The 24,621-nt window shown below is 38.8% G+C and overlaps 1 protein-coding gene across 4 annotated transcripts in view; it reads right to left on the reverse strand.

The window, feature by feature from the left end:
* Positions 1-1,599: 1,599 nt before the first annotated feature.
* Positions 1,600-24,621, reverse strand: part of sdccag8 (SHH signaling and ciliogenesis regulator sdccag8) — a 57,179-nt gene continuing 34,157 nt past the window's right edge. For 3 of the 4 annotated variants that reach the window (XM_061689695.1, XM_061689693.1, XM_061689697.1), the window contains 3 exons: positions 17,376-17,484; positions 14,840-14,971; positions 1,600-1,953 (listed from right to left, as the gene is read on the reverse strand). In XM_061689695.1, the coding sequence (XP_061545679.1) occupies positions 1,845-1,953; positions 14,840-14,971; positions 17,376-17,484 (350 nt within the window). In that variant the 3' untranslated portion in view covers positions 1,600-1,844. The remainder of the gene's footprint in view (positions 1,954-14,839; positions 14,972-17,375; positions 17,485-24,621) is intronic. The other variant, XM_061689696.1, reaches the window with a different exon arrangement.

The raw sequence follows: 24,621 nt of genomic DNA on the forward strand, positions 1-24,621 counted from the left end.
CTAATTTATTGGATGTCATCTTGTTTGTGTTCATTCTGCAGTCAAACTGAAAAAAAATAAATGCCTCCCTTTTATTCTTTACACGTCTCATAGACAACATACAGAACAGTATATGATGTGCTTCTTTAAGGCACAATGGACAAAAGTAAGAAAAATTAAAATTAAAAATGTAATGTTTTGAGTTTGAGTCAATTAATGCCATATCTGCCATCTTCCCTTTTTGGAATAAATGGGAGGGAAAATATAACAGAAACATTTAAGTGACCTCCAGTGGTGTTTTTTTATTTTGTTTTGTTTTGTTTGTTTTGCAGTGCTTTTGCCCAGTGAGGCCCTCTAACCAGGAATTAAAAAAAAAAAAAAGGTCAGCTTCCATCAACCTTTTAAAAATATAAATACCCCCTTTTTTTTAAATCTAGAAAAAGTATTCATAGAATGTTAAATCCATACCAAAAAAATTCTGAATAGTTAAAAATGTAAAATTATCAAATGACAAAAATCCATGGATAAGAAAATATTACATTTTGGAGAATGTAGAATATATATATATATATATATATATATATATATATATATATATATAATGTAGATATGCCATCTACATTTTAATTTAATTTCTTTACTTTTTGGGGGGGGTAATTGTGCAGGATGTAAAAAGCGCAGTATTAAAAAAGACGCAATCTAGGAAAGTCGTAACTACGTGTAAAATAAATAATAATAATAAGGGCAAAAGGTTAACTATCGTGGTGCTGTATGTAAAGCGAATCAATTTTATTTAAAATTATAACTTTTTTTAAAAAAACAAGCTTTAAATATTTTAATGGAAAAACTAGAAAAATAATTTTACATTAACTTTTGCAGCAGGTAAAAAACCTGTATATTCTATTTTTTTTTAAAAACACAACTCTAGAAAGTTTGATATATAAAAAACAATAATTCAAATTCAAAAATTAAAATATAGAAATTTAATTCATAAAAAATATTCCATTTTGCAGCAGGTCCTGTCTGAATATAATTTTTTAAATTTCAGTAAAGAAAATTTCACTTGGAATAAAATCTATATGCTGTAAAGAAAAGATTAAAAAAAAAAATTTAATCTCGAAAAATAATTAACAATTCTGAATCTGTATAAATAAAATTTCTGAATAGTTAAAAACTGTAAAATGAAAAAAATGACAAAGTATTAAGAAAGAGGATCTCTAGAAAAATATGAACTACATGTGTTAAAAAAATAAAGGCAAAAGGTTAACTATCATGTTGCTGCATGTAAGTGAATACATTTTATTTAAAATTATAACAACCTTTTTAAAAAATAAAAAACAAACGCTTGAAAAAAATTAGATTAACTTTTGCAGCAGGTAAAACCCTGTATATTGCATTAAAAAATATGGGGGGGGGGGGGGGGGGGGGTGACACAAACAAACAAAAAAAACATTTTGCTGCAGATAAATACCTGGCTGAATATTCTTTTAACAATATATAAAATATATCTTAGAAAATAAAAAAAATTAATGGTACAGCATATCTGAATGTTTAAAAAAATATATTTATAATACAAATCTAGTAACAAAAATATTTCAATTAGACTGAATATTTCAAAAATGACAATTTATAAAGGTTTTATTAAATAAAAGATTTCATTTATTCCAACATGTGAAAACTTTTATAAATGCGCACAATTGCTATCCTGCTTAAACACAAGAGAAACAGGCTTAATGTATTCCAATTTATCTAATCCATGAAGTCAAACTAAATTTGTATAAAAACAGAAAGACCAACGCTGATGTGCTGGGTGACGCGCTCTCAGAAATTCATTTAGTCACACACACTTTCAGATATTGTGTGCGTTAGTCGTGGAGTGGTTGTGTGTGCTTGATCATCATGTGGTTCTGTTTGGCCAGCAGCTCACACACCTGCTGGGCGCTGCTCTGACAGTGACGGTCCAACTGTTGAAGCCTACAAAACACACACACACGCAATTATTCAATTATTGACTGACACACAAAGTGTCTTGGCCGCGAGAGAAGCAAATATTGAAAAAAAGCATTGGACCCATCAGAGTTTTAAACAACACTCAACAGTAGACAATTGATTAGGTACAAAATCAAGTAAATTGAAATTAAATCAGCAGGATGGCACAAATGACTCCCACCCCCCCCCGCCACCCCCCACCCCAATTGGTGTAAAATATATACTTTCTAAAAAAAATATATGTTTGTACTTTATTTGAGCTTGTGCACCCAAAATATGTTTTTAAGGGGGGAAAACTTATTTTTAAAAGTGTTTTTTTAAATAAAAATATTTTTTTTAATGTTTAGGGAGAATTTGTCTGCCAAAAATATATCATTTGAATAATGCAATCTTTTTTGTTTTACCTTTCTTTCTGTGTTATTGTGCCAAAAATAAAACTCTTTTTAACAATTTGTGAGCCAAAACTCCTTTTTCCCCTGAGTTTGTGTGCACCCTCAAAAAATACTTGGTAAAAATATACCTAATTCTTTCCTTTTTTTCTGTGTATGTGTGCCAATTAAATTGAAATTTTGTGTAGTATATAACAAATACCTGATAAAAACAAATATTGTTTCAATCAATCGTAATATAGTTTTTTTTTTTTTTTTGGGAGAATTTGTGTGCCAACAATATAATTTCTTTTTTTTTTTTAAAGATATTTTTTCTTTGCATTTGTGTGTCAGAAATACACAAAAAATACACCCAAAATAATTTCTTTGGGAATTTGTGTCATAAATACCCTTGTAACATTTTATTTTTTTTATTTTGAGTGCCAGAAGCCACGAGACAAAAGTTTCCAAAGAAGGCAAAAAAAACAACAACAAAAAGCCGACACAAGTCTCAGTTGCATAAATGATGACAATGGAGAAGTAGAAAGTGACACATTCAATCCCAACTTCTCATGAAGTTCATGTGTTAGTAATGCTCAACACAGTTTCAAATCTTGCCATTTACTTTTCAAATTTTAGCTTCAGTTTTAAAAAAAAAAATTGCATATCATAATTTATTACAAATGTAAGACAATGGTAAAACTTTTAAATTGTTAAACAATAAAAATGTATAATACTTAGGATTAGTGAAAACAATGTATTTATTACAGCGCTAAGGGGAAGAAAAACAAACTGTCAAATATAATAATGTATTTTTTGTATTTGCGGTCATAATTAACTGTAAAACCTAAAAATTATAACCAAAAAAAATACATCAAAAAAATCAAAATGTATTACTATGGTAAGAAGATGGAAAAACTTATATATTGAAGAAAAATATAAACGCAATACTCGCGTTCTTTTTTTGCTCCCGTTCTTCGTGAGCTGGACTCCAAGATCTAAAACTTTTTCTATATACACAAAAGGCCATTTCCCTCAAATATTGTTCACAAATCTGTCTAAATTTGTGTTAGTGAGCATTTCTCCTTTGTCTCGATAATCCATCCCACCTCACGGGTGTGGCATGTCGAGATGCTGATTAGACAGCATGATTATTGCACAGGTGTGCCTTAGGCTGGCCACAATAAAAGGCCACTCTGGAATGTGCAGTTTTATCACACAGCACAATGCCACAAAAGTCGCAGGTTCTGAGGGAGCGTCCAATTGGCATGCTGACTGCGGGAATGTCCACCGGAGCTGTTGCCCGTGAATTGAACGTTCATTTCTCTACCGTAAGCCGTCTCCAAAGGCGTTTCAGACAATTTGGCAGTACGTGCAAGCGGCCTCGCAACCGCGGACCACGTGTAACCGCGCCAGCCCAGGACCTCCTCATCCAGCACGTTCACCTCCAAGATCGTCGGAGACCAGCCACCCGGACAGCTGCTGCGACAATCGGTTTGCATAACCAAAGACTTTCTGTGCAAACTGTCAGAAACCGTCTCAGGGAAGCTCATCTGCGTGCTCGTCGTCCCCATCGGGGTCTCGACCTGACTGCAGTTCGTCGTCATAACCGACTTGAGTTCCTCCCGATATCCAGCAACTTCGCACAGCCATTGAAGAGGAGTGGACCAACATTGCACAGGCCACAATCAACAACCTGATCAACCCTATGCACTGCGTGAGGCAAATGGTGGTCACACCAGATACCGACTGGTTTTCTGAGCCTCCCAATGAAGTGAAACTGCGCCTTTTATTGTGGCCAGCCTAAGGCACACCTGTACAATCATTATGCCGTCTAATCAGTCTAAAATCGTCAATATTGACTATTGTAAGGTGAGGTGAACATTTTGAAAATTGTAATGTACAATAAATGTGATTATTTGTATAAAACCAATTTATTAGCACAGTAAGCTAATGGGAAAACTTCAAAATTGGGATATGAATATAATGACAATTTATTGCGTCTAAAAGTGATTGGAAAACGTCAAATATAAATATGTAAAATTAAATTAAAAAGTTATCTGTTAAATATTTTCCATATATGTATAAAATCTAATTACCACAACCACCAATAGAAAATGTGTATTTTGTGCGATATTGCGTGCTCATATAAAGTGTATAAATGGGAATGGAACTGGAAATGAAGTGCAACCTTTCATGCTTTTAATGGACTCAAACACAGAAGCTGAAGTTTGATATAATGTGCTCAACGCAGCTTCTCTGTCTCTCACCACACACACACGCACACACAATCACGTGTGGCCGACCTCAGAACTTGAACTGCCCACTTCCGCTTGCGAGTGTGCGCGTGTTGTAGCTAAAGCACCAAATCCAATCCTCCATCCACTGGCATAGTCATTCATTAATTAGGACTTAATGTGGCTTAATGCCTTGTGCACCAACACACACACATGTGCACGCGCACACGCACACACACACACACACACACACACTACTGCCAAAGTCTGCAAAAGAAACTTGGATGATTCATGGCTGTATTAAACAAAGAAATTTGCCTCTGCGGGGACATTTTGACCTGGCGAAAGGACGCCACTTGCCGGACAGAGTGTGTGCGTGTGTTCCTGTGTATGCACACGTGTGTGCGTGTATGCATGACAGCAGTCAAAATTCCAAGCAGGTTTCGCTGGGGGGCACTCTGCAGTAATTTCCCCTGACAGTCTTGATAATGAAACACTGCACCCTCTAACCACAGCGCGCACACACTCAGTGGCATACACGAGAGGTAGCCCACAGCTAGTGTCTATAGAAAGTGTTTGTTTGTCGGCGGGTTTATTTACAGGTGGGAGAGCAACATTCCCCGCGGGCCGAGGAGGGAACAGGCGCTAAAAGGAATGAGGATGAAAGGGGGTGGGTGGCATCAAAAGTCACATTTGTCTTGTTCAAAAGCCTCACGAGGGTTTGAGGCGAAGCGTCGGCACATCAATACGCTGACATGTCGGAAATGTCAAAGGGGAAGGAACGGAGGGCGGTTCAAGTGGGGGTACATGCGTACTTCTAATCAGGCCCAGGTTCTACATTCTCCCGCTCTTCCGAGGCTCAATTAGAGGATGTGTCTGAAAGATTACGCTGAGCGATTATCCTGCGGCGTGGGGTGCATTGGGAGGGATTTCTGTTTTTCTTTCTTCGATTTGCTCGCAAAACGGTCGGATTGACCGCTGTAAGCGTACAACCTGTTCAATATTTTATGCGGGGTTTACACACACTGATAATCCGGCAGATTTTGAACCCGATTCGTTCCTTTTCCTATCGAAGTCAGCAAACGGGCATGGCGGATCGGCTGCTCGCCCCTTAACTGGAGCACGTGAGAGGGAGCACATAACTCCCACGCTGGCTTCCTCCCAATGGCCGCCAGTGCCTTCGAGAATTGGTTTTAAGATTCTTTTCTTTTTTAAATGCTCAAATGGTTTGGCCCTCCCTTGCCTTTCCGAGCTGCTCCATCCAGTCGCTCATGGAGGTACCGAAGCCTCAGTTGGGTTGAGTCGTCTCTGCAGTGATTATCCTGTGGTGTGCGTGTGTGTAAAGAGTGATTTTTTCCTCCCTGATCTGCTCAGAAATCAATCGAGGACCATAACTGCAAAAAACCTGGTCAATATTTCTGATCGAAAATCCTGACAGCCAATCAGGAAGCTCGCTGAAGCCGTTAACGATCGCCCGGCAAAGGGAGGAGCAACTGCTTGTGTTGCGTGCTTGTACCAGTGTGACATGTCTCACCGGTCATTCGCCACAATGAAAACGACAAGAAGAGTCTGCAGACGCAATGCGGTTACCACACACGCTAACAGTTAGCCGAGCCTCTTCTATTTCTTTTTGGGGAAATGGGGACACCTTGTTTAAGGAGGCATTTATATATTGATTTGAAAGGGATGGCCATTATTTGAGGAAATATTGTATCTCTTGATTGTGTGTGTTAGGTGGGCTCGGGGTTAAATAGCAAGCTCGCCTGGTTGCAAAACACAACGCCAGAGGCGTCGAGCTGCAGCTGCCACACACATACACAGAATGTTGCTATAACATAAGTGTGTCTGCAGGTCATACCCCGCCTCTCCATTTTTTCTCCCCCACCCCACCACCAGCCTGTCATGCCAGTTGCTCGCGTGCACAACATGTGTGATGACATTTTCATCACGAGCACACAAAACACACTCGCTTTCATCGTTTTCCTGCGCGTGTGTGCGTGTGTGTGTGTGTCATGTCCTTTAAGGTCAATAAATGCATGATAAGTGTATTTAAACTAAAGTAAAAACAAGAACGCTGACTTCTTTCAGTCCAAACAATTAAGAATAGAAGTTTAAAAATAATGTATAAAAAAATTACATTGGCAGAATTTAAAAAGTAAATAATTCACATATCTAAAAATAAAATGTCCACTATCATTTTAAGGCAAACGAATGTTTACATAAATAGATAGATAATCAAGTATAACTTTTTCATTTAAAGATACATTAAATTACATATTTTAATTGGGTAAAATAGATGAATTTAAGAACAAGTGAACAGTGAGTGACAGGGAATCATATTTCAAATCATTTCTAAATTTAAAAAAAAACATGATCTTACACTGGGGAATGAAAAAGTGTAGAAATGTTTCACAAACTTTCTAAAATATTTTTTTTATAGTTTTAAAATATCATTTTCCGGTTAACACAAATATGTGGACAAAAAGAGATTGTGCATTTCATGATATCTTACTCAAGTATCATTGTTAAAATACTTTTGGTGAAAAATATTTTTAAAAGTGGAAAAAGTACAAAACTGAATAATAATTCACACTTCTACAACAAAAGTAAATACTTTTCGAGTTAGGGAAAAAATAAAGCGTTGAAATATTTCACAAAATGTCTAAAATATATAATCATATCATTTTAGTGAAAAGAAAATGTTTGGATATCTTTAGTACATTTTATGCCATCGTATTCATGCCCAAGGGTTACATTCATTTTAAAATATGTTTAAGCAAATCAAAAAAGGTAATAATTCACATCATTTCTAAATTGATGAGAAGAGATGAGAATATTAAAATAAAAATATATATATTGAATTAATTTAAGTTTAGGGGGAAAAAAAAAAAAAAAAAAAGTGAGTGAATTTCTTGCACCATCATTTTAAGGTAATTTCTAGATATAAAGCACTGTATTTTAAGTGCATTTCAAGCTGTCTTATCTGAGTGTGAGGGATGGACACGGAAAATGACCCCCAAAAAAAAGTTCTTTAACAATGGGGGGGAATGAAAAAAAGCTTAAATAATTTCCCAATTACTTGTTTTACCATTTCGTTCAGATAAACACGTACAGACAAGAGACTGATTCGAAGTGAAAGGACGCTTTGGAAGCGCTTGCATTCATTTAAGCTCCGTGTGCGTGCGTGCGTGCGTGCGTGTGTGCTGCAGGCGTGTTATCAACACGTCTAAGTGTGTCTTAAAGAGCGGCGCTACTGCTGTTGTTAAAACAGGAGTAGCGCATTTATGAGGTACATTTTAGCACATTTAATACATTTTACAAGGCGTTCTCGCTGACTTTGCACACTTGGGAAGAGTGCAGCTTGTGAGGCCTCTGGCCACTTACGCCGCCTCAGTGCTCCGATCCTGCAAACGTCTCCAAACGCGTGACGCCGCCCAGGCTGCACAAGGCCGACTGGACCACAACGGAGACACTGACACGAAGAGAAAGGAAGCGGAGGATGAGAGATGGACGCCATCTAGAGGCGAAGACAGGACTGACTATTTATTCAGTGTACAGTGCTGAACACATGAATTAGAAAATGTGTCAATTTGGGGAATGTGACAAGTAGCTCCCAAGAGGACCCGAATGAGCTCAACAGTTTGAAGACTGAATGGTTTGAATCGCTTGCTGAATGCGGAAGGTGAAGATGTACTCTATACGAAAACTATTGCCTAATTTGGGATCGTTATTGTGATGTATATGTCGTAAGAGTGTAGTGTATTTGTAACAATTAGGGGGATTTAATAAATAATTCTATTTGCATCCTGAGGAGATAAAGATGTAAAATGTTCGCATTAACTTGGGAACATTGTCAAGAAAAAGTTGGGAATGTTGAAATGAAAAATGTGGGAATTTGGGGAGTGTGTAAAATTGTTCCCAAGATGTCCTGAATGAGTTGAACAGTCAAAAGTTGGAATAGGAAGGACAGGAACTTTTTTTAATGTCTCATTCCCATGAATGCTTTTTTTCCCGTTGAAAATGTGGAATTCTGGGAAAAGTGTGCATTTTTGGAATGTGGAACATAGTTTGTATGTTACTTACTTACTTACATGTGCTGAATTGTGTGACTTTTGGAAGAATTGGAATTGTTTGAGATATGTGGAAGGAGAAATGCGAGAATTTTGGTCCAGAATAACACGTGTAAATGCTGAACTACCACAGTCGATGTCATACTTAACACGGAGTAATGCTTATTGTCGCTGTCGGGTGGAAACCTCCTATGTTCAAAAACAGTCAATTTCACATTTTTTTCCACGAACCGATACTATTGGTCTGTTTTACACATTATTACCCAATGGAATCGTTGAAAATTGCTTGGGAACAAATCTATTAAATCTCTTGAACACTCAACTGTCCGAGAAGAGTTGAGAACTCCGCCTCGTTCCTCACGCTGCGGGGGCCGTGTGGCATTACGTTGCCTCAAGATTGAAAGTCTGGTTGTTTTTTAGACAATAAAAAGGTAAAAATGTTTAGGTTTAGTCCACTGAGGTCTAGTGGAAGAGAAGCAGCATGTAATTAAGAGCAAGAAGAAGAGGCAGAGAACATTCCTAACTAAACTCCAGTAATATTCGTCCTCCCCACAGAGCAGAGAAAATGTATGCTTATGAGTATTGTTGTATGTTCTATTTGAATGTGTTACTACTCTGTTCGTGCTAAAGTAGCAGTTGTTTGAAGGTCTATAATTACCACAACATGAATGCTAACTTCCATGAGACTGTCTGTGCTGTTCCACATTATATATTAGCATTAAGCTAAGTCAACATTCGTTAGACAAAATTATATGTTTTGGGTGAACATTTAAATATACAATGATTAAGTTTGTTTTGTTTTATGTGTCAGTGTTGCAGTTAACACTAACTGGGACAGACAAGCAGCTTGAAGCAAGCGCACTGTGCCTCTTTTTTGGGAGAACTGTGCGAGGAAACGAGAGAGAACAGGCGCTAAGGAATACTTCCAAAAGTGGGCTTTAATAAGGTTAAAGCGTGTGGAAGGAGTAAAACTAACAGATTTTCACCAATTGAACCTCCCACCCGCCCCCACCACACCACAACAAACAGTTCATTACGATCACTTGAAAATGATGAACCACGATATAGCAGGGAACTGTGTATGTACTGCGGGTATTGCGAGTGCAATAACAGACTACAGGCATTTAGACTCTACTGTAGACACTTCAGCTTATCATCCTTTAACTCTCTCTCTCACACACACACACACACACACACACACACAGAGCAATGAGTCTCATGTTCTTCAACCACTGCCAACCTCATTTGCAAATGAAAAGTTTTTGCAAGGAGCGGTGTCCTAGCTTCTGGGCCATGGCAGCACACTGTGAGCGTGTGTGTTTGTGCGAGCGTGTGTGTGTGTGTGTGTGTGTGTGTGTGCGTGTGTGTGTGTGCGTGTGGCAGGCGCCCAGATGAAGCATCCCTCGCCCCCCCAGGGCTCGTCGCTCGCCCGCGGTAATAGCGAGCCTGTTCCTTCTTCCCGCGGCCCGTCATGACCATTTGTTCCATTAAGCAATCTCCTGGAGCCTCTGGTGCGCGCACACACATAGACCAACACGCACACACAGACACACACATTTCAACAACTGCTTGCACAGCTCATGGTGCACATGGGCCGCCATCCCTCCTCCAGACGCACGCGCCATCCTTGTTCACAGAGGCCATATGGCCCAGTCAAGCCTGTGGATCCACACACACATCTGCGCATATTCTGTACGTTGCACCACCCACACGCACACATATATAGTGGATAAGTGTGTTCATGTGACCCAAGTGTGTGTGTTTGTGTGTGTGTGTATGTGGTGATAATTGGTGAGGCGGCCTGCGAGCAGCTGTGCGCTGACTAAAGGTTTGCGTGAGGTTCGCCGCAGCAAAGCGGACGACAAACGCCGGGAAGACGAGTGACAGAAGGAGAGGAAGAAGAGGACGAGGATGAAGATGAAGAAGAGAGGGCAGCAGGCAGCCACTGGACATGACATCTGAGAATTGAATCTTAAGAAAGGCCTCCTTTTTGGAGAAATATGGGACAAAAAAAAATGAAGAGAGCATTGCAGTTGGTTCTGTCAGGCCTGTCATCTACATGCATCACCTAAAATATGTATTTTATGTTTAATTTTCATTTAAATTTCAGCTTTATAAATATATGAATGCTCAGTTTTTGGTAATTTTGTGTAACACGTTTACTATTTTGTCTTAAATTACAAAACACTTTTTGTGAACTGTCGATATGAAAAACTCATTAGTTATGTAAGTCAATTGGCATAAAATGCAATTCATCTGTGTAAATTGTTTGAACCATACAAATAAAAACAATCTTGTAACATTTTTACATTAAAAATAAATATCTGATTATTTTTTTCTTTTTGAAATATTTTTTTATATTTTTATATTTTCAATTTAAAAAGTAATCCAAAACAATCTGGAAACATTCACTTTTTATGTTTTGTTTTAAAATGATCATTTAAATTTTTAAATTTAAAACAATAGTATGATAGCTTGTAACATTCAACATAAATTGCAACATTTTTTTAAAGATTATTTTAATTAAAAACTGGTACATTTGGTGACCAGTAACTGATATATATTTCATTTGAAAATAATCGTTTAAATAATAAGTTATATATTTTTAGTTTTGTCATCTTTTAGCTTTTAAATTAAAAACCAGTATATCTTGTGACGGTCAATATTGTTACATTTATTTTTAGCAATGTTTATTTTTGTAATGTTTAATAAAAAATAAATCGCATCAACATTTTTAATTTATTTTGTTACATTCCACTTTTTTATTGAAATAGTGTGATATATTTTATACACTCAACATTTAAAAAAATATTTTCCAAGATTATTTTACATTTTTCATTAAAAACTAGAACATCCGTAAATTCACTTTTAATTCCAACATCTGTTTTTATTACAAAATTGAGTTTGGGAAGTAAGACACTCCTTTAGGTACATCTGAACAACCTAATAACGTCCAACAACAATGCGATGCATTAAATATCAACAGAATTGACAAAATAATAATAACAATAAAAATAACACTATTTATGGAACAATACGTGTTATAATAATATGTTCTATGTTTGTTTGTCAGCATTCTTGGCTGCTCCAGCCACTCCTCATCATCGTCACGACGTAAACAACACAGAAATAGTCAAATAAATAATGAAGTGTGTGTTCAAAAAAACCCTGTGTCGTTTGGCAGCCGGCTTAGCCCGGTAAAAATACATCAAGCTGATTTTCCAAATGTTTTGCTCTTCACGGCACAGATTGCGGCAAGGGGAGGAAAGGGAAGGGGAGGGGAGGAAGAAGGCGCTGGATGGTAATGAGGCCACTCGCTTGCTTAACTTGTTAACGGATTACACCTTGAAACGCCTCGGGGCAGCGAGATGGGGCGCCCCGTGATGCGTTCAAGGGCCCGCGGCTGCAGCTAGTTTTCGAGCGTTGCCGACAAGTCTGCAACTAGTTTTGCTGCAATTCGGAATTTGAATGGCAGATGAACACCTTTGCAAGATCGCAGATGGTTAACGGGCAATCAGAAATGCCATGTTGAATCATATGATCTTTCACAACCAAATTGCGTTTCAGGGACCAAGCGAGATCCTGCCAGCAGTCGCCAGGCTGTCCCAGTACAGTACAGTGGAACCTCGATAAAACGGACCCCGATATAACGGATATCGGATCAAACGGAATGTTGGGACTGGACAGTGTGTCCAAAAATACAGTAATTGCCATTTGTCATGTAAAATGCCGATGACAAAGTCTGTCAATTCCAGAATTGGTCGCTGTTGTTTACTGGCCGTGTGGCACAATGCAGGCAGAGAATGGGACTGACGTATTTCTGGCTCACAGATATACAATAATACTAGATCTGCCCGTGCCGACATGGTGGCCATGTTGAATGTGGGCATTGACGTGGCAGCCATGTGACAATTTATTGTCTATTGTACATAGAGACGAGAGAGAGAGTGGCATGGATGCGGCGTTAACGCTGAGGAGTAGAAAATGCAAGTCTTTGGAGTCTGGAACATGCTATTTTTGGTACAGTAACTTTTTTTGTTTTTGTCAAGCCGTTCGCCTTTGGAAATGGATTTGGAAATACAACCCCAAATCCAATGAAGTCGGGACGTTGTGTTAAGCATAAATAAAAACAGAATACAATGATTTGCAAATCATGCTCAACCTACATTTAATTGAATACACTACAAAGACAAGATATTTCATGTTCAAACTGATATACTATATTGTTTTTAGCAAATAATAATTAACTTAGAATTTTATGGCTGCAACAGGTTCCAAAAAAGCTGGGACAGGTGGCAAAAAAGACTGAGAAAGTTGAGGAACGCTCATCAAACACCTGTTTGGAACATCCCACAGGTGAACAGGCTAATTGGGAACAGGTGGGTGCCATGATTGGGTATAAAAGGAGCTTCCCTGAATTGCTCAGTCATTCACAAGCAAAGATGGGGCGAGGTTCACCTCTTTGTGAACAAGTGCGTGAGAAAATAGTCGAATAGTTTAAGGACAATGTTCCTCAACGTACAATTGCAAGGAATCTAGGGTGTGTTTCACAATATATACATATATTGATGATTTCATATGTACCTAAGAGGGAAAGTGTGGTCTCTGGCCCCGAAATTCACAAATGCAGTCAATGAATGGGTCTTCATCGCCAACAGCCTCTCAAATATCCACAGCCACTCCGTTGCTCGCCCCTTTCTGTTTCTTTGCATTATTATAATGTAGCTACAGCGGCCGGGGAAATCCGATTCTCCCTTGACAACCGCGCAATGTTGTTGGTGGTTCAATGATAATAAGTGTGACTTGGGCTTCTGTTCAAGTCTCGCAAGTCCCGAAAAATATGTGCCTTGGCAGAATAAAGGTTGGAAAACACTGCCTTACTATACTATATGATTTTCAGTGCATCATTGCACCCCTAAAACATTTCCAAGGTACTCTAATTCTCATGTAAATCCATCTAAACACCCACAAGCAGCATACGCTCATTGCTAAACACATTCTTCTGCAACTAAAACTAAACAAAAATAAAGAGACATTGCCAAACATCTAGAAAAGCAAAAAACAACAACCAAAACAAAAGAAAAACTCTGGTCAGGGCGTGTCCAAAAAAAAAGAAAAAAAATCTTGAAGAGTGCAGCAACTAGCAAGAGGATTCATGCACTGAGCAAAGTGTCAAAGCAGAAAACACAACTTGTTAAATGCCAACGCTGATTATCATAGTTCAGCTGGGGAACACGGCGCCAAGTTTGGGCGCCAGCTTCCCGGCCAATCCGCGCTTGGCAGCCGCGTTCCCGCTCACCCGAACCTCCTGAGGACGCACGCACACGCATACTTAGAGGAGCGATACCTTCTTCCATCCATCTATTTTCTGAACCGCCTATGACAAGCTATATTGTTTTTGCATGCAGCTGCCACACGCTAAACTTTTACTTATGTTTGTCTGTCCGGCCATAGGTTAGCTGGTGGGTGGGAGGCAATATGTAGTGTAGCATATGTGTGTGTGTGTGTGTGTGTGTGTGTGTGTGTGTGTGTGTGTGAGGTGCTGATGTAGAGATCCTACAGAGTGGGACGACAACACCCACACACACTCTGGGCCACATGGGCAGAGACAGGCGACATGCCAAGCACCCCTGTGGGGACACACACACACACGCACAGACACACACAGACAAACACACACACACACGCATCCTGTCACTCACTCACACACACACACACACAAAGACTGAAGTATTGCGGCCAAAGCCAAATATGGAAGACCTTTAAGCACTTACAAAATTGTCTATAAAATCGTAAAAGGACAACTTTACTATTGCAATATTACAAAGTTATTCTTGTAAGATTTCTTTTACACTTTTTCTGGTGTGAGAGAAGTCGTACAGATTTCTATTTTTACTATTTTTAATTTACTTTTACAGCATTATGCCTGTAAAGTCTATAAAAAATAAAATAAAAATAAAAAAGCTGGTGTTCTGCAAGTTGAGGAGCAAGACCCCAGCTCAGTTCAGCGAGCATCAATGGATGAACTTTTATTCTTTGGCTTATAGTGTTCATGAGTATGGCAAACACACGGGTATTGTTCTCACCAGTATATTGTTACTAAAGCCAGGCAAAGTTATTTAAATCGAGGGAATTTTTTTTAAAAAACTTTTTTTAACTTTTAAGTGGTGGTGTTTTTTCATGTACATGTGAGTACCTGTTTTTCATGGTGTGGTGCATGCGTCCGTGCTGAACACACTGTTTCTCCATGTCGAAGCAGCGTGCTCTCATGCTCTTCACTGTGTCCTGAAGGTGTTGATTCACCACAGCCAGCTGCTCCACTTCCCGCCTACACAAACACACACCAGAGGGGAAAAAAAAAAAAAAAAAAAACCAGAATAACATTTTAATGTAACAAGAAAGTCATTTAAAAAAAAAAAAAAAAAAAAAAAAAAACAGCAAAAAAGCTGCATTTTACGCAAATTTATTCCTAAAGTCATAGTAATGCCACAATAAAGCGACCGCCTTTTCTCGTAATTATGACTTTCTTTGCAAAATTCTGACTTTATTTGTATTAAGTGTATTATTAGCTTTGTTCTTGCTGTTCTAAAATCACTGTTTTCACTGTCATTGAATATCAACGTTTCTCATGTTTGACTTTTTTTTTTCATTTAAAAAAAAAATAAAAATAAATAAATAAATCTTGTCATTTCACAACTTTATTTTCATAAAAATATTTTTTTGTCTGGTAGAAGTCGTAAAAGCACGAATTGAAATGCATGGTGAAAGGGGTCCCAAAATGTGTGATGAACCTCGAGGGCATCCGTAGCCCATTTTCTGCTTCAACAGCACGGAGCGGCCCTCATCAGCCCCAGTGTGTGCGTGTGCTTGTGTGTGTTTGTGGGCGTGGGTGTGTGTGTGCATTGTCACTGGAGATGTCCAGCAGGATTTTAACCGCTACACTTGGCTTGGACTCCAGGAGCTCAAACAGCTAGAGGCCCACCCACACACATCATAAACACACACAAACTGACACCGCTGTACTTCGACTCAACTACCTAACACACACACACGCACGCACGCACACACACACACTTACTAGAGTATGTGAATGAAATGCCACAAATAAAAGAACATATAAGGTATTTGGTGATTATCAGTATGTATTGTTAGCGGTTTGCAGCATTCGTTTGGGTCTTTGTGTGTATGCCAGAGTGTGTACATGTGTCCTGTGGCTGGTGAGGCCAGCGCGGTCTGTCAGGGCCAGATTGGAGGCCATCATGTGACTAATGTGCAGCACAGCTCCAACAGCTGACAGAACACTGGGCCCAGGGTCACTGTCGTACATGTACTTACACACATGTATATATCACATACGCACACACAAACAACAACAGGCACACTCATCCACGTGGCAGATGGACAGCCAGGCAGGCCTGCTGTGACTACACTAGCATCAGGTTGAACAAGAAAACAGGTCAGGCAGGAAGGGAACATGGAGTCAGTAGCATGTAGCATCTAATACGTCAAAAGAAGCATTTAGGATTCAGCATGTAGCATTTAGTAAATCAAAATATGGCTGTGCGGGATATGTCGTAGTATGATCTAAAAACATCTACCATACGATACAACCCTCTATCGTTTATATTGTTATTTTAGATTTCCCTCTTTGCTCACCACACCTGAGGGACCAGGACCTTCAGAACAAGCTAACAAACTTGTATTCCTAACTCTTGATAACAGAAGGTAAAATTAGCTTGATGGGAATATAAAACTTTGTCCAAATCACACAGTATTCATTTTCAATTCAATTCAATTTAATGTTATTTACATAGCGCCAAATCACAACAGAAGTTGTCTCAGGGGTCTTTAAACATGGAGCAGGTCTAAGACTACATTCCACACTCATAAAAAAAAGAACTGAACCCCACTTGAGCGAGCACTAGGCGACGGAGGCAAGTTTTGGCTGCTCCTCTCTCTTCCAACAAATCAGTGAGGAAAAATGCAAACCGATGAGAAATAGATACAGTGGGTGATGGTACATGAAACATGGAACAATAGGTCACAAAAGTGTGAGAAATTAAAACAAAAAAAATGACATGGTTGTCCATCAATGTCCTGCACTCGGATATGGTGCTCAGTTTAATTCGAGCTCCCGCATTGATCAACATCTGGCACTCAGGAAATTAGGACACAGAAGTAGGAACACGGCTATAGATGTTTCCTGACTATATGCTTTATTGAAGAGGAATCATTTAAGTTGACAAAAGTAGCATTTAGTAAAGGCAGGATTTCTAAGTAGCATGTAGCATTTAGTAATTAATAACCTGCAGCATCTTTACTTAATAAGTAAAAAATACCATTTAATCAGTCGTATGAAGCATTTAGAAAGTCAAATGTAGCATTTTGTATGTACGATTTGCTAAGTCAAAAGTAGCATTTAGTATGTAGCATATACTAGGTCAAAAGTACCCTTCAGTAAGTAAAAGGCAGGTAGCATGTAGCAGTGGCTTCTTATTAATTCTTATAATTCTTAATATTTAATTCGTAAAAAGTGGTGTTTTTGGGGGGCTGGACCGGATTAATGTCATTTCAATTAATTTCAACGGGGAAAATACATTTTTATACTTTGGCCAATTCAGGTACAAGCTTGGTCATGGTAAAAAGTACCACAGTACAAATAAATGTGTATTATTATGATTATTAATTAGCATTTGTAGTATTTTTTTTAGGGAAGGCGGTACAGTATTCACCGTTTGTTTCCTGACAGCTCCTCCAGTGTGGCTCCCAGAGTGAGGCACTCCTCCTTCAGCTTCTTGATCAGGGAATTCTGGGAAGACAGGAGTACGTCCAGTTCACCAGCTGCACACACGCACACACACACGCACACACACACACACACACACACACACACACACACGAAACAGTTTTGTGCACTTCAGTAAATAATACATAACTGTTTTCTGGCAGCCGTTCACAGCTGAAATGCACACAAAAGTTGCACTAGAAGTACATATGTTTTTAGAATAAATGTGTGGTAAGCGATGTAGCTGTGGTTAAAATGTGACGAGGTCGGTCGATTGTCTCTTCTGTGCCCTTTCCCGCCTTCTCTTCTTTCTGAACACTCCAACAGTGGGCTTTCATCCCGACTTTGAAAGCGGCCGCCATGCGCTCACCAACATATGTTTACTCCTTTTAGAAAACAAACGACTAATAACAATGGCTGTCGTTTTTGGATGGAGTCGATGATGGTCCACCTGCTCCCACATTCGAGCACCATCAGGCACAAGCAAAAATCAAATAAAAGGAAGGGCAAGGCCATGTCTTTGAAAAGTTGTACTATTAATTTATTTTGCTTATGGTAAACAAGGCAAAGAAAAAAAATATTTTGAAAGCAAAGACCAACGCTACGCTACACTGTAAAGAAAGGAAATGGTAAAAGTTGTTTTAATGCCAAGTCTAAATAAAATTGTTAATTGTAGCTTTTGAAAAGTTTTTTAAAAATTCAGCATTACAACTTCATTCACATAATTCTGTGACTTCATTCACATAATTCTGTGACTTAGTGAGTTGTTTTTTTCCCTTGCAATTTTACTTCCTTCTCGTAAAATCATTTGTTTTTGCTAGTTCATTCTCATAAAAATACAGCAATCTTTTCTGTGTAATATCACAGCAGTTTTTGGTACAATTTCAGCAAATTGTAAAATTACAACTTTAATTCCATAATACTGTGGTACCTTCACTTAGCTCGAAACCCAGTTTAATCAAATCTCAAATTGTGAGTGAAACGCGGGATACTGGGCGGAAGTTGTGGTGTTCTCTACCACCATCTCGCAGCGGCGTATCTAAAATTCGTATGTACCTAAAATTTTGGCTTGCAACACAAAGCACAAAAAATAAATAAATAAAAATAATCAACAGCTTGGCACGGTGGACGACTGGTTATCACATCTGCCTCACAGTTCTGAGGACCCGGGTTCAAATCCGGCCTCCCAGTGTGGACTTTGCATGTTCTCCCCGTGCCTGCGTGGGTTTTCTCCGTGGACTTCGGTTTCCTCTCACATTCCAAAAACATGCGCGGTAGATTGATTGAACACTCTAAATTGTCCATAGGTGTGAATGTTTGTTTGTCTATAAGTGCCCTGTGATTGGCTGGCGACCAGTTCAGGGTGTACCTCGCCTCTCGCCCAAAGTCAGCTGTGATAGGCGTCAGCACACCCGCGACACTAGTGAGGATAAGCTGTTTGGAAAATGGATGGACAATCAACGGCTCCAAAGTCAGAAAATAAGGCAAAACAACAAGGTGACACAGTATTTTGATTTCTTTCTCGTAAAATTAGAGCATTTTTCCTTATAAAATAACTTTATTCTCGTATTATTGAAAATGTTTCTCTTGTAAAATTACAGCAATTTTTTTTCTGTAAAATTTCTAATTTAAACTTGTTGGAGCTTAACTTTTTTTCTAGTGAAATTACATCATATTTCCAATACTACAGCTTTTTCTCCTAAAATTACAACTATTTTCATAATATTTCAACTTTTTCCCCAGAAATATTACATATACTACATATATATATTTTTAAACAAATACAGCATTTGTAAAACGGATTTTGTTTTGTAAAATTACAAATTTATTCTGGTAATATTTTGAATTCATAAATTTACAGCTTTTTTTCCCTCATAAAACCAACTTTATTCTCAAAATATTTTGACTTCACTCTCATAATGTAAACTTTTTTCCTTGTACAATTGTAGCTTTTCTCTTTCGAAAATTACAGCTTTTTTTCTCAAAACTTTTTTTCCTTGTAAAATTATTTTTTTCCTCATAGAATTAGTTTTCCCTTTGTCCTTTTGGAATTTGTTTGGTTCTCATAAGTACGGTGGCCTGGAAGTGCAAAACAATATAACAAATTGTGAAACACTTACATTTCAGAAAAATAATTAACAAAAGCCAAATCACCTTTACATTTCAGAAAACAGAAGAACAAAAAAACGAAACACTTTTATATTTCAGAAAACATAAACAAAAGGAGAAACACTTTTATAAAAGACGAAACAAATTACAAATCCGAAAACCCAGAAAGGGAATGTCCCATTTCACAGACATTCTTAGAAATCCCACACCCTTTCTCGGCAAGCCCCGCCCCGCTTCAACATGATTGGCTCCTGCATCGTAGGAAGGGTAGGCTACGCTGATGTAACGAAATGTCCATCCCAAATAGCGATTGTATATATGTATAGCATTTGATGCTGTGTATACAATATATTGTACTCGCTCACATTTCTTAAACCATAAAAAAATAGATTAAGAGTTAAGGAAGAAGCAGGTTGTTAAAGAGAGACGATGCTGGTGAGAATTAAAGATAAAGTGTGGATATTGCAAGGAAGCTGCCGGCTAAATTCGTTTGAACGTACACTCTGGTCACAAACTTCGCTTTTTCATGCACAGGCACATTATACATTATGAATATAGGTTAGTATTGACGTAAAAGAACATTTGATGCTTTACATACTATTTATATGGCTTAAGCCGAGGCAACGGAGCGCCACGCAAATCCGGGAATGTATTTTCACCGTAGAGGAAAGCTTCTGCACATTTTAATTGAATGTAAACTGTGACGATAATTTTGAATCGCGTCAAAACCAGTGGCCGACCGATCGGCCGCTCATGGAAACAGTTTCCAAACCACACACACTACGCCATAGTTCAGTCGGGTTCGGCGGCGGTGCTTGGTGTGCGCCAGCCTTAACCGACATAATCCTCACCGCAACTCATCCTAAACTGCCTTAACCCCAACCCTAGTCCTAAACCTAACCATAATAAACTTTTTTTTTTTTTTTGTACAAATGTGATACATATTAGGGGTTTACATCTCGTTACATCTGCGGGAGCCAATCATCTTGAAGCAGGGCGGGTTTTGCCGAGAAAGGGCGTGGGGTTTCTAAGAATGTCTGTGAAATGGGACGTCCCCTTTCAGTGTTTTCTCAATTGTAATTTGTTTCATTTTTTGTAAAAGTGTTTCTGTTTTTGTTAATGTGTTTTCTGAAATGTAAAAGTGTTGTAGGTTTTGTTCATTTCCATCCATCCATTTTCTGAGGCGCTTCTCCTCACGAGGGTCGTGGGCGTGCTTGAGCCTATCCCAGCTATCATCGGGCAGGAGGCGGGGTACACCCTGAACTGGTTGCCAGCCAATCGCAGGGCACATACAAACAAACAACCATTCGCACTCACATTCACACCTACGGTCAACAGAGTTTTCAATTAACGTGCATGTTTTTGGGATGTGGGAGGAAACCGAAGTGCCTGGAGAAAACCCACGCAGCCACGTGTAGAACATGCAAACTCCACACAGTCGGGGCCGGGGATTGAACCCCACTCCTCAGAACTGTGAGGCTGACATTCTAACCAGTCGGCCACCGTGCCGCCGGTTTTGTTAATTTGTTTTCTGAAATGTAAATTTGATTTCTGAAATGTAAAAGTGTTTCACAATTTGTTATATTGTTTTGCACTACCAGGCCACCGTACATAAGAACTGAAACCATAATTCCAACAATAGTTCTATTTTTTCCTCATAGAAATTAAAAACGTTTTTGTAATTTTCAAAAATGTTTTATAAACTTATTAAGTATTTAATATTACTGCATGTTAGTGTGAATTTAATCCTGTGAAGTAATTTATTACTGTTATATATGTAGCATTTTTTATATACTCATAAAAATTTTAAATCTGTGCCAAAGGTGGCCAAGTCTGCAATGATGCTGGCCTAACTTTGACTAGCTTCATCTGGTGGGGGAACACACACGCACATAGAGGGCATGCAAACACACACACACACACACACACACACACACACACACACACACAGAGTAAAGTTTTGGCCACAGCGTGAAAAAGTTGCGATGAAGAATGCTAATTAGGCAAGCAGGCTTTGAATGCGTCTGGCCGCGCGCAGGCCAAAAAGAACCCTGGGACACAGAAAACCCGGCAGAACTGGCACTGGAAACAAACAACAGCCAAAGCCATGGAGGAAGGGGGGAGGAAGCGAACGAGGGAGGGGGAAAAATATCTGATGTCATCTCGAGGCAGCTCTGTATGCATGCATTTAAAAAAAAAAAACAGGAATATGGGGGGGGGGGGTGGATGGATGGATGGAAGGAGAGCAAAAAAGCTCATTATGGCGCTCGTCTGTCGGAGCGGCAAGAGGAAGTGATGCGAGTGACTAAAGGACGTCCACCATATCCCCTCCCTCCATGTTTCCTGCTGTGCTCTGATGTCAGCTCTCTTTAGACAACATGTGTGCCACCGCCACGTGCCAGGAAACAAACCCTTTGTTTACACCTGCTCTTCCACCAACTGTCCTTCTCTGCCTGCAATTTTTTGTTGTTGTTGCTAGTAGCACCAGGGCTCCTAGTTGCGGAGGAATGCACAGGTAAGAAAAATGATGATGATGAGGAGGGGATGAAGAGCCAGACCGTGGGACAGATGTGCAAGCAGCAGTGGCGAAAACGTACTTGATTCCAGTAAAAATTACAGCTTTATTGTGATAATATTTGGGCTTTTTGCCTCATAAAACTATTATTTTTCCCTGATATTAGTATTTTTTTTAAAACTACATATTTTGGAAGTAAAATTACATATTGTTTCATCTTAAAATTCATTTTCTTTCTCTAACTAGAGTTTTTGATTAAATAAATAAAATTACCGAATGTTTTCCTGTGATCTTTTTCCATGTAAAACTTTATTCTGATAACATTTGTATTTTTTTTCTTTTGAAAATGTTTTTTCCTCATAAGATTACAATTTACTCTTGGAAGAAAAAAAAATAATCTCTCATAAAACTACAACTTTTTCCCCTCATAAAATTACAGCAAGTTTGTTCAGTAAAATTAAAAATGTTTCTTGCAAAATTTGTTTTCATCTGATCATAAACTTACAGAAAAAACAATTCTGTAAAATTACAACTTCATTCTCCTTACGTTTGGAATTTCTCCCGTAAAATAGAAGCTTTCTTCTTCATAAAATTACAACTTTTCTTTCATTCGTATATGTACAATTACAATACTCTTTGGAAAATTAACGCTGTCTCAAATGAAATTACAAATGTATTTATTTTTGGCAAAATTGCTGCTTTGTTTATGATCTAATGTAACCTCGAGGTAGCCCTGTATGTACAGTCCCCTCCAAAAGTATTGGAAAGGACAGTGGGTGGTAGTGACAGATGGAAGGAAAGGGAGGGTTGGGAACTTGGATCGACTACGTTTTAAAAAAATATTCCGTATCGTATATCTAAAAGGCAACACCTGAACAACTAGAAACATCCATCAGTCACATGTTCCAACGCTTTTGCTCACTTGAAAAGGTGCAAACAAAAGGTGCTCTGTCCTGAGTTGTGTAATACATCTAGATGTAAATACCATGAAATAAAAGCTGGAATCCTGAACTTTTGTCTCATGTTCATCTTTTGATCTGAAACCCAAATGTCTTCAGTATACAACAAAAACAAAGGAATTGACCTTACCGTTCCAATACCTTTGGAGGGGTCTGTACATATTTAAAAGTACGGGAATATTTTTTTAAATGTAGTCGATCCAAGTTGCCAACCCAACCCTCCCTTTCCTTCCCTCTGTCACGACCATCCAGTGTCCTCAGTATTTGTTTTGAAAAGCATCAGGCCGCCTGCTTGCGGAGGAACATGCAGGTAAGGAAACGGATGAGGAGGAGGGGGCTGAGGATCCAGATGGTCCAACAGTTATGCGAGCAGCAGTAGCTCTGACGCAGCGGGCACTCTGACCTGTACTGGTCAACTTCCACGCTTCCACTTCCTCTTCTGAGGTGACCAGGCGCTTTGCTACTGTAGCCATGTTGTGGCAATCCATTTTCTATGTGCTTATCCTCAATAGGGTCACAGGGCCAAGAGTACACTATGGACTGGTTGCGGCGTATCGCAGGGCACATATAGACAAACGGCTACGGACAATTTTGAGTGTTCAATTAAAGACGCACGGGGGGCTGGGGCATTTAAACTCCACACAGAGATGTTCCAATGGAGATTCGAACTCAGATATCCAGACGGTGAGGCAAGTGTGCTATCCACTATGTCACTGTGCTTCCTCATACATTCCCAATTTGTATCCGATACAGTAATCCCCCACATATTTGCGCTTCGCTATGCAGAAATTCACCGATTCGTGTTCTTTTTCCTCTGGAACCTATCTATAACTATTTTCTGAAAAACTCACCTACTAGCATTTTTGTGTTCTTTCTGAAACGCTCTAATATGCCACAAGATGCTGCCGAAGCCCGTCTAAAATAGGAGTTGGTGCCAAGGAAGTATCTTGCAGCTATACATTTCAACTGAGAGATAAGCTTTGTATGTCAAGGAGCTTTGTTAGCTTGGGCTGTTAGTTGAAGGTATGGAGTTACATGTACACCCTCACTTGTGGTAAATGTTTTGCAAAACCAAATCATCTGTAAGCCATTACTTTTTAACGGTAATATTGTACAATTTGTTTGAAATGATCGACTGTTTTGGGGGCTCATGTAGTTTACAGTTTATCATTTAAATTGAAAATTAGAAACATTTTTAGGGCGGCTTCAATTACTATACGCCACAGACAGACAACATCTAATGTGCGGATCAGACTACAAGACAAATTTGGTCTTTCACGACTGCACTACGTCAGACTACTGCAATAAAATCTTGTATTCCGATACTACAACATCCCGTCTTTTACAATCACTGGACTTTTTCTTTATCTTGTCAACTCATAAACGCGACCGGATACACTCATTACCATGGCAACGACAGGGTGACGCGTGTATTACGGGGAAAATGGGGAAAAAACGTGTGCTGGTGTTCACTGGTGCTCGGGAGATTACGTTCATTTAAGGCTTGCTTGAGATATGTTCACGTACTTTTAATACGATACCGCTCGGAAGCAGGCAACAAAACGTTATGTAGCCTAGCAAGCTAGTGCTAGTACTAACAGTTGTACGTA

This window comes from Phycodurus eques, chromosome 11 (genome assembly GCF_024500275.1).
Source record: "Phycodurus eques isolate BA_2022a chromosome 11, UOR_Pequ_1.1, whole genome shotgun sequence".
Classification (NCBI taxonomy): Eukaryota; Metazoa; Chordata; class Actinopteri; order Syngnathiformes; family Syngnathidae; genus Phycodurus; species Phycodurus eques.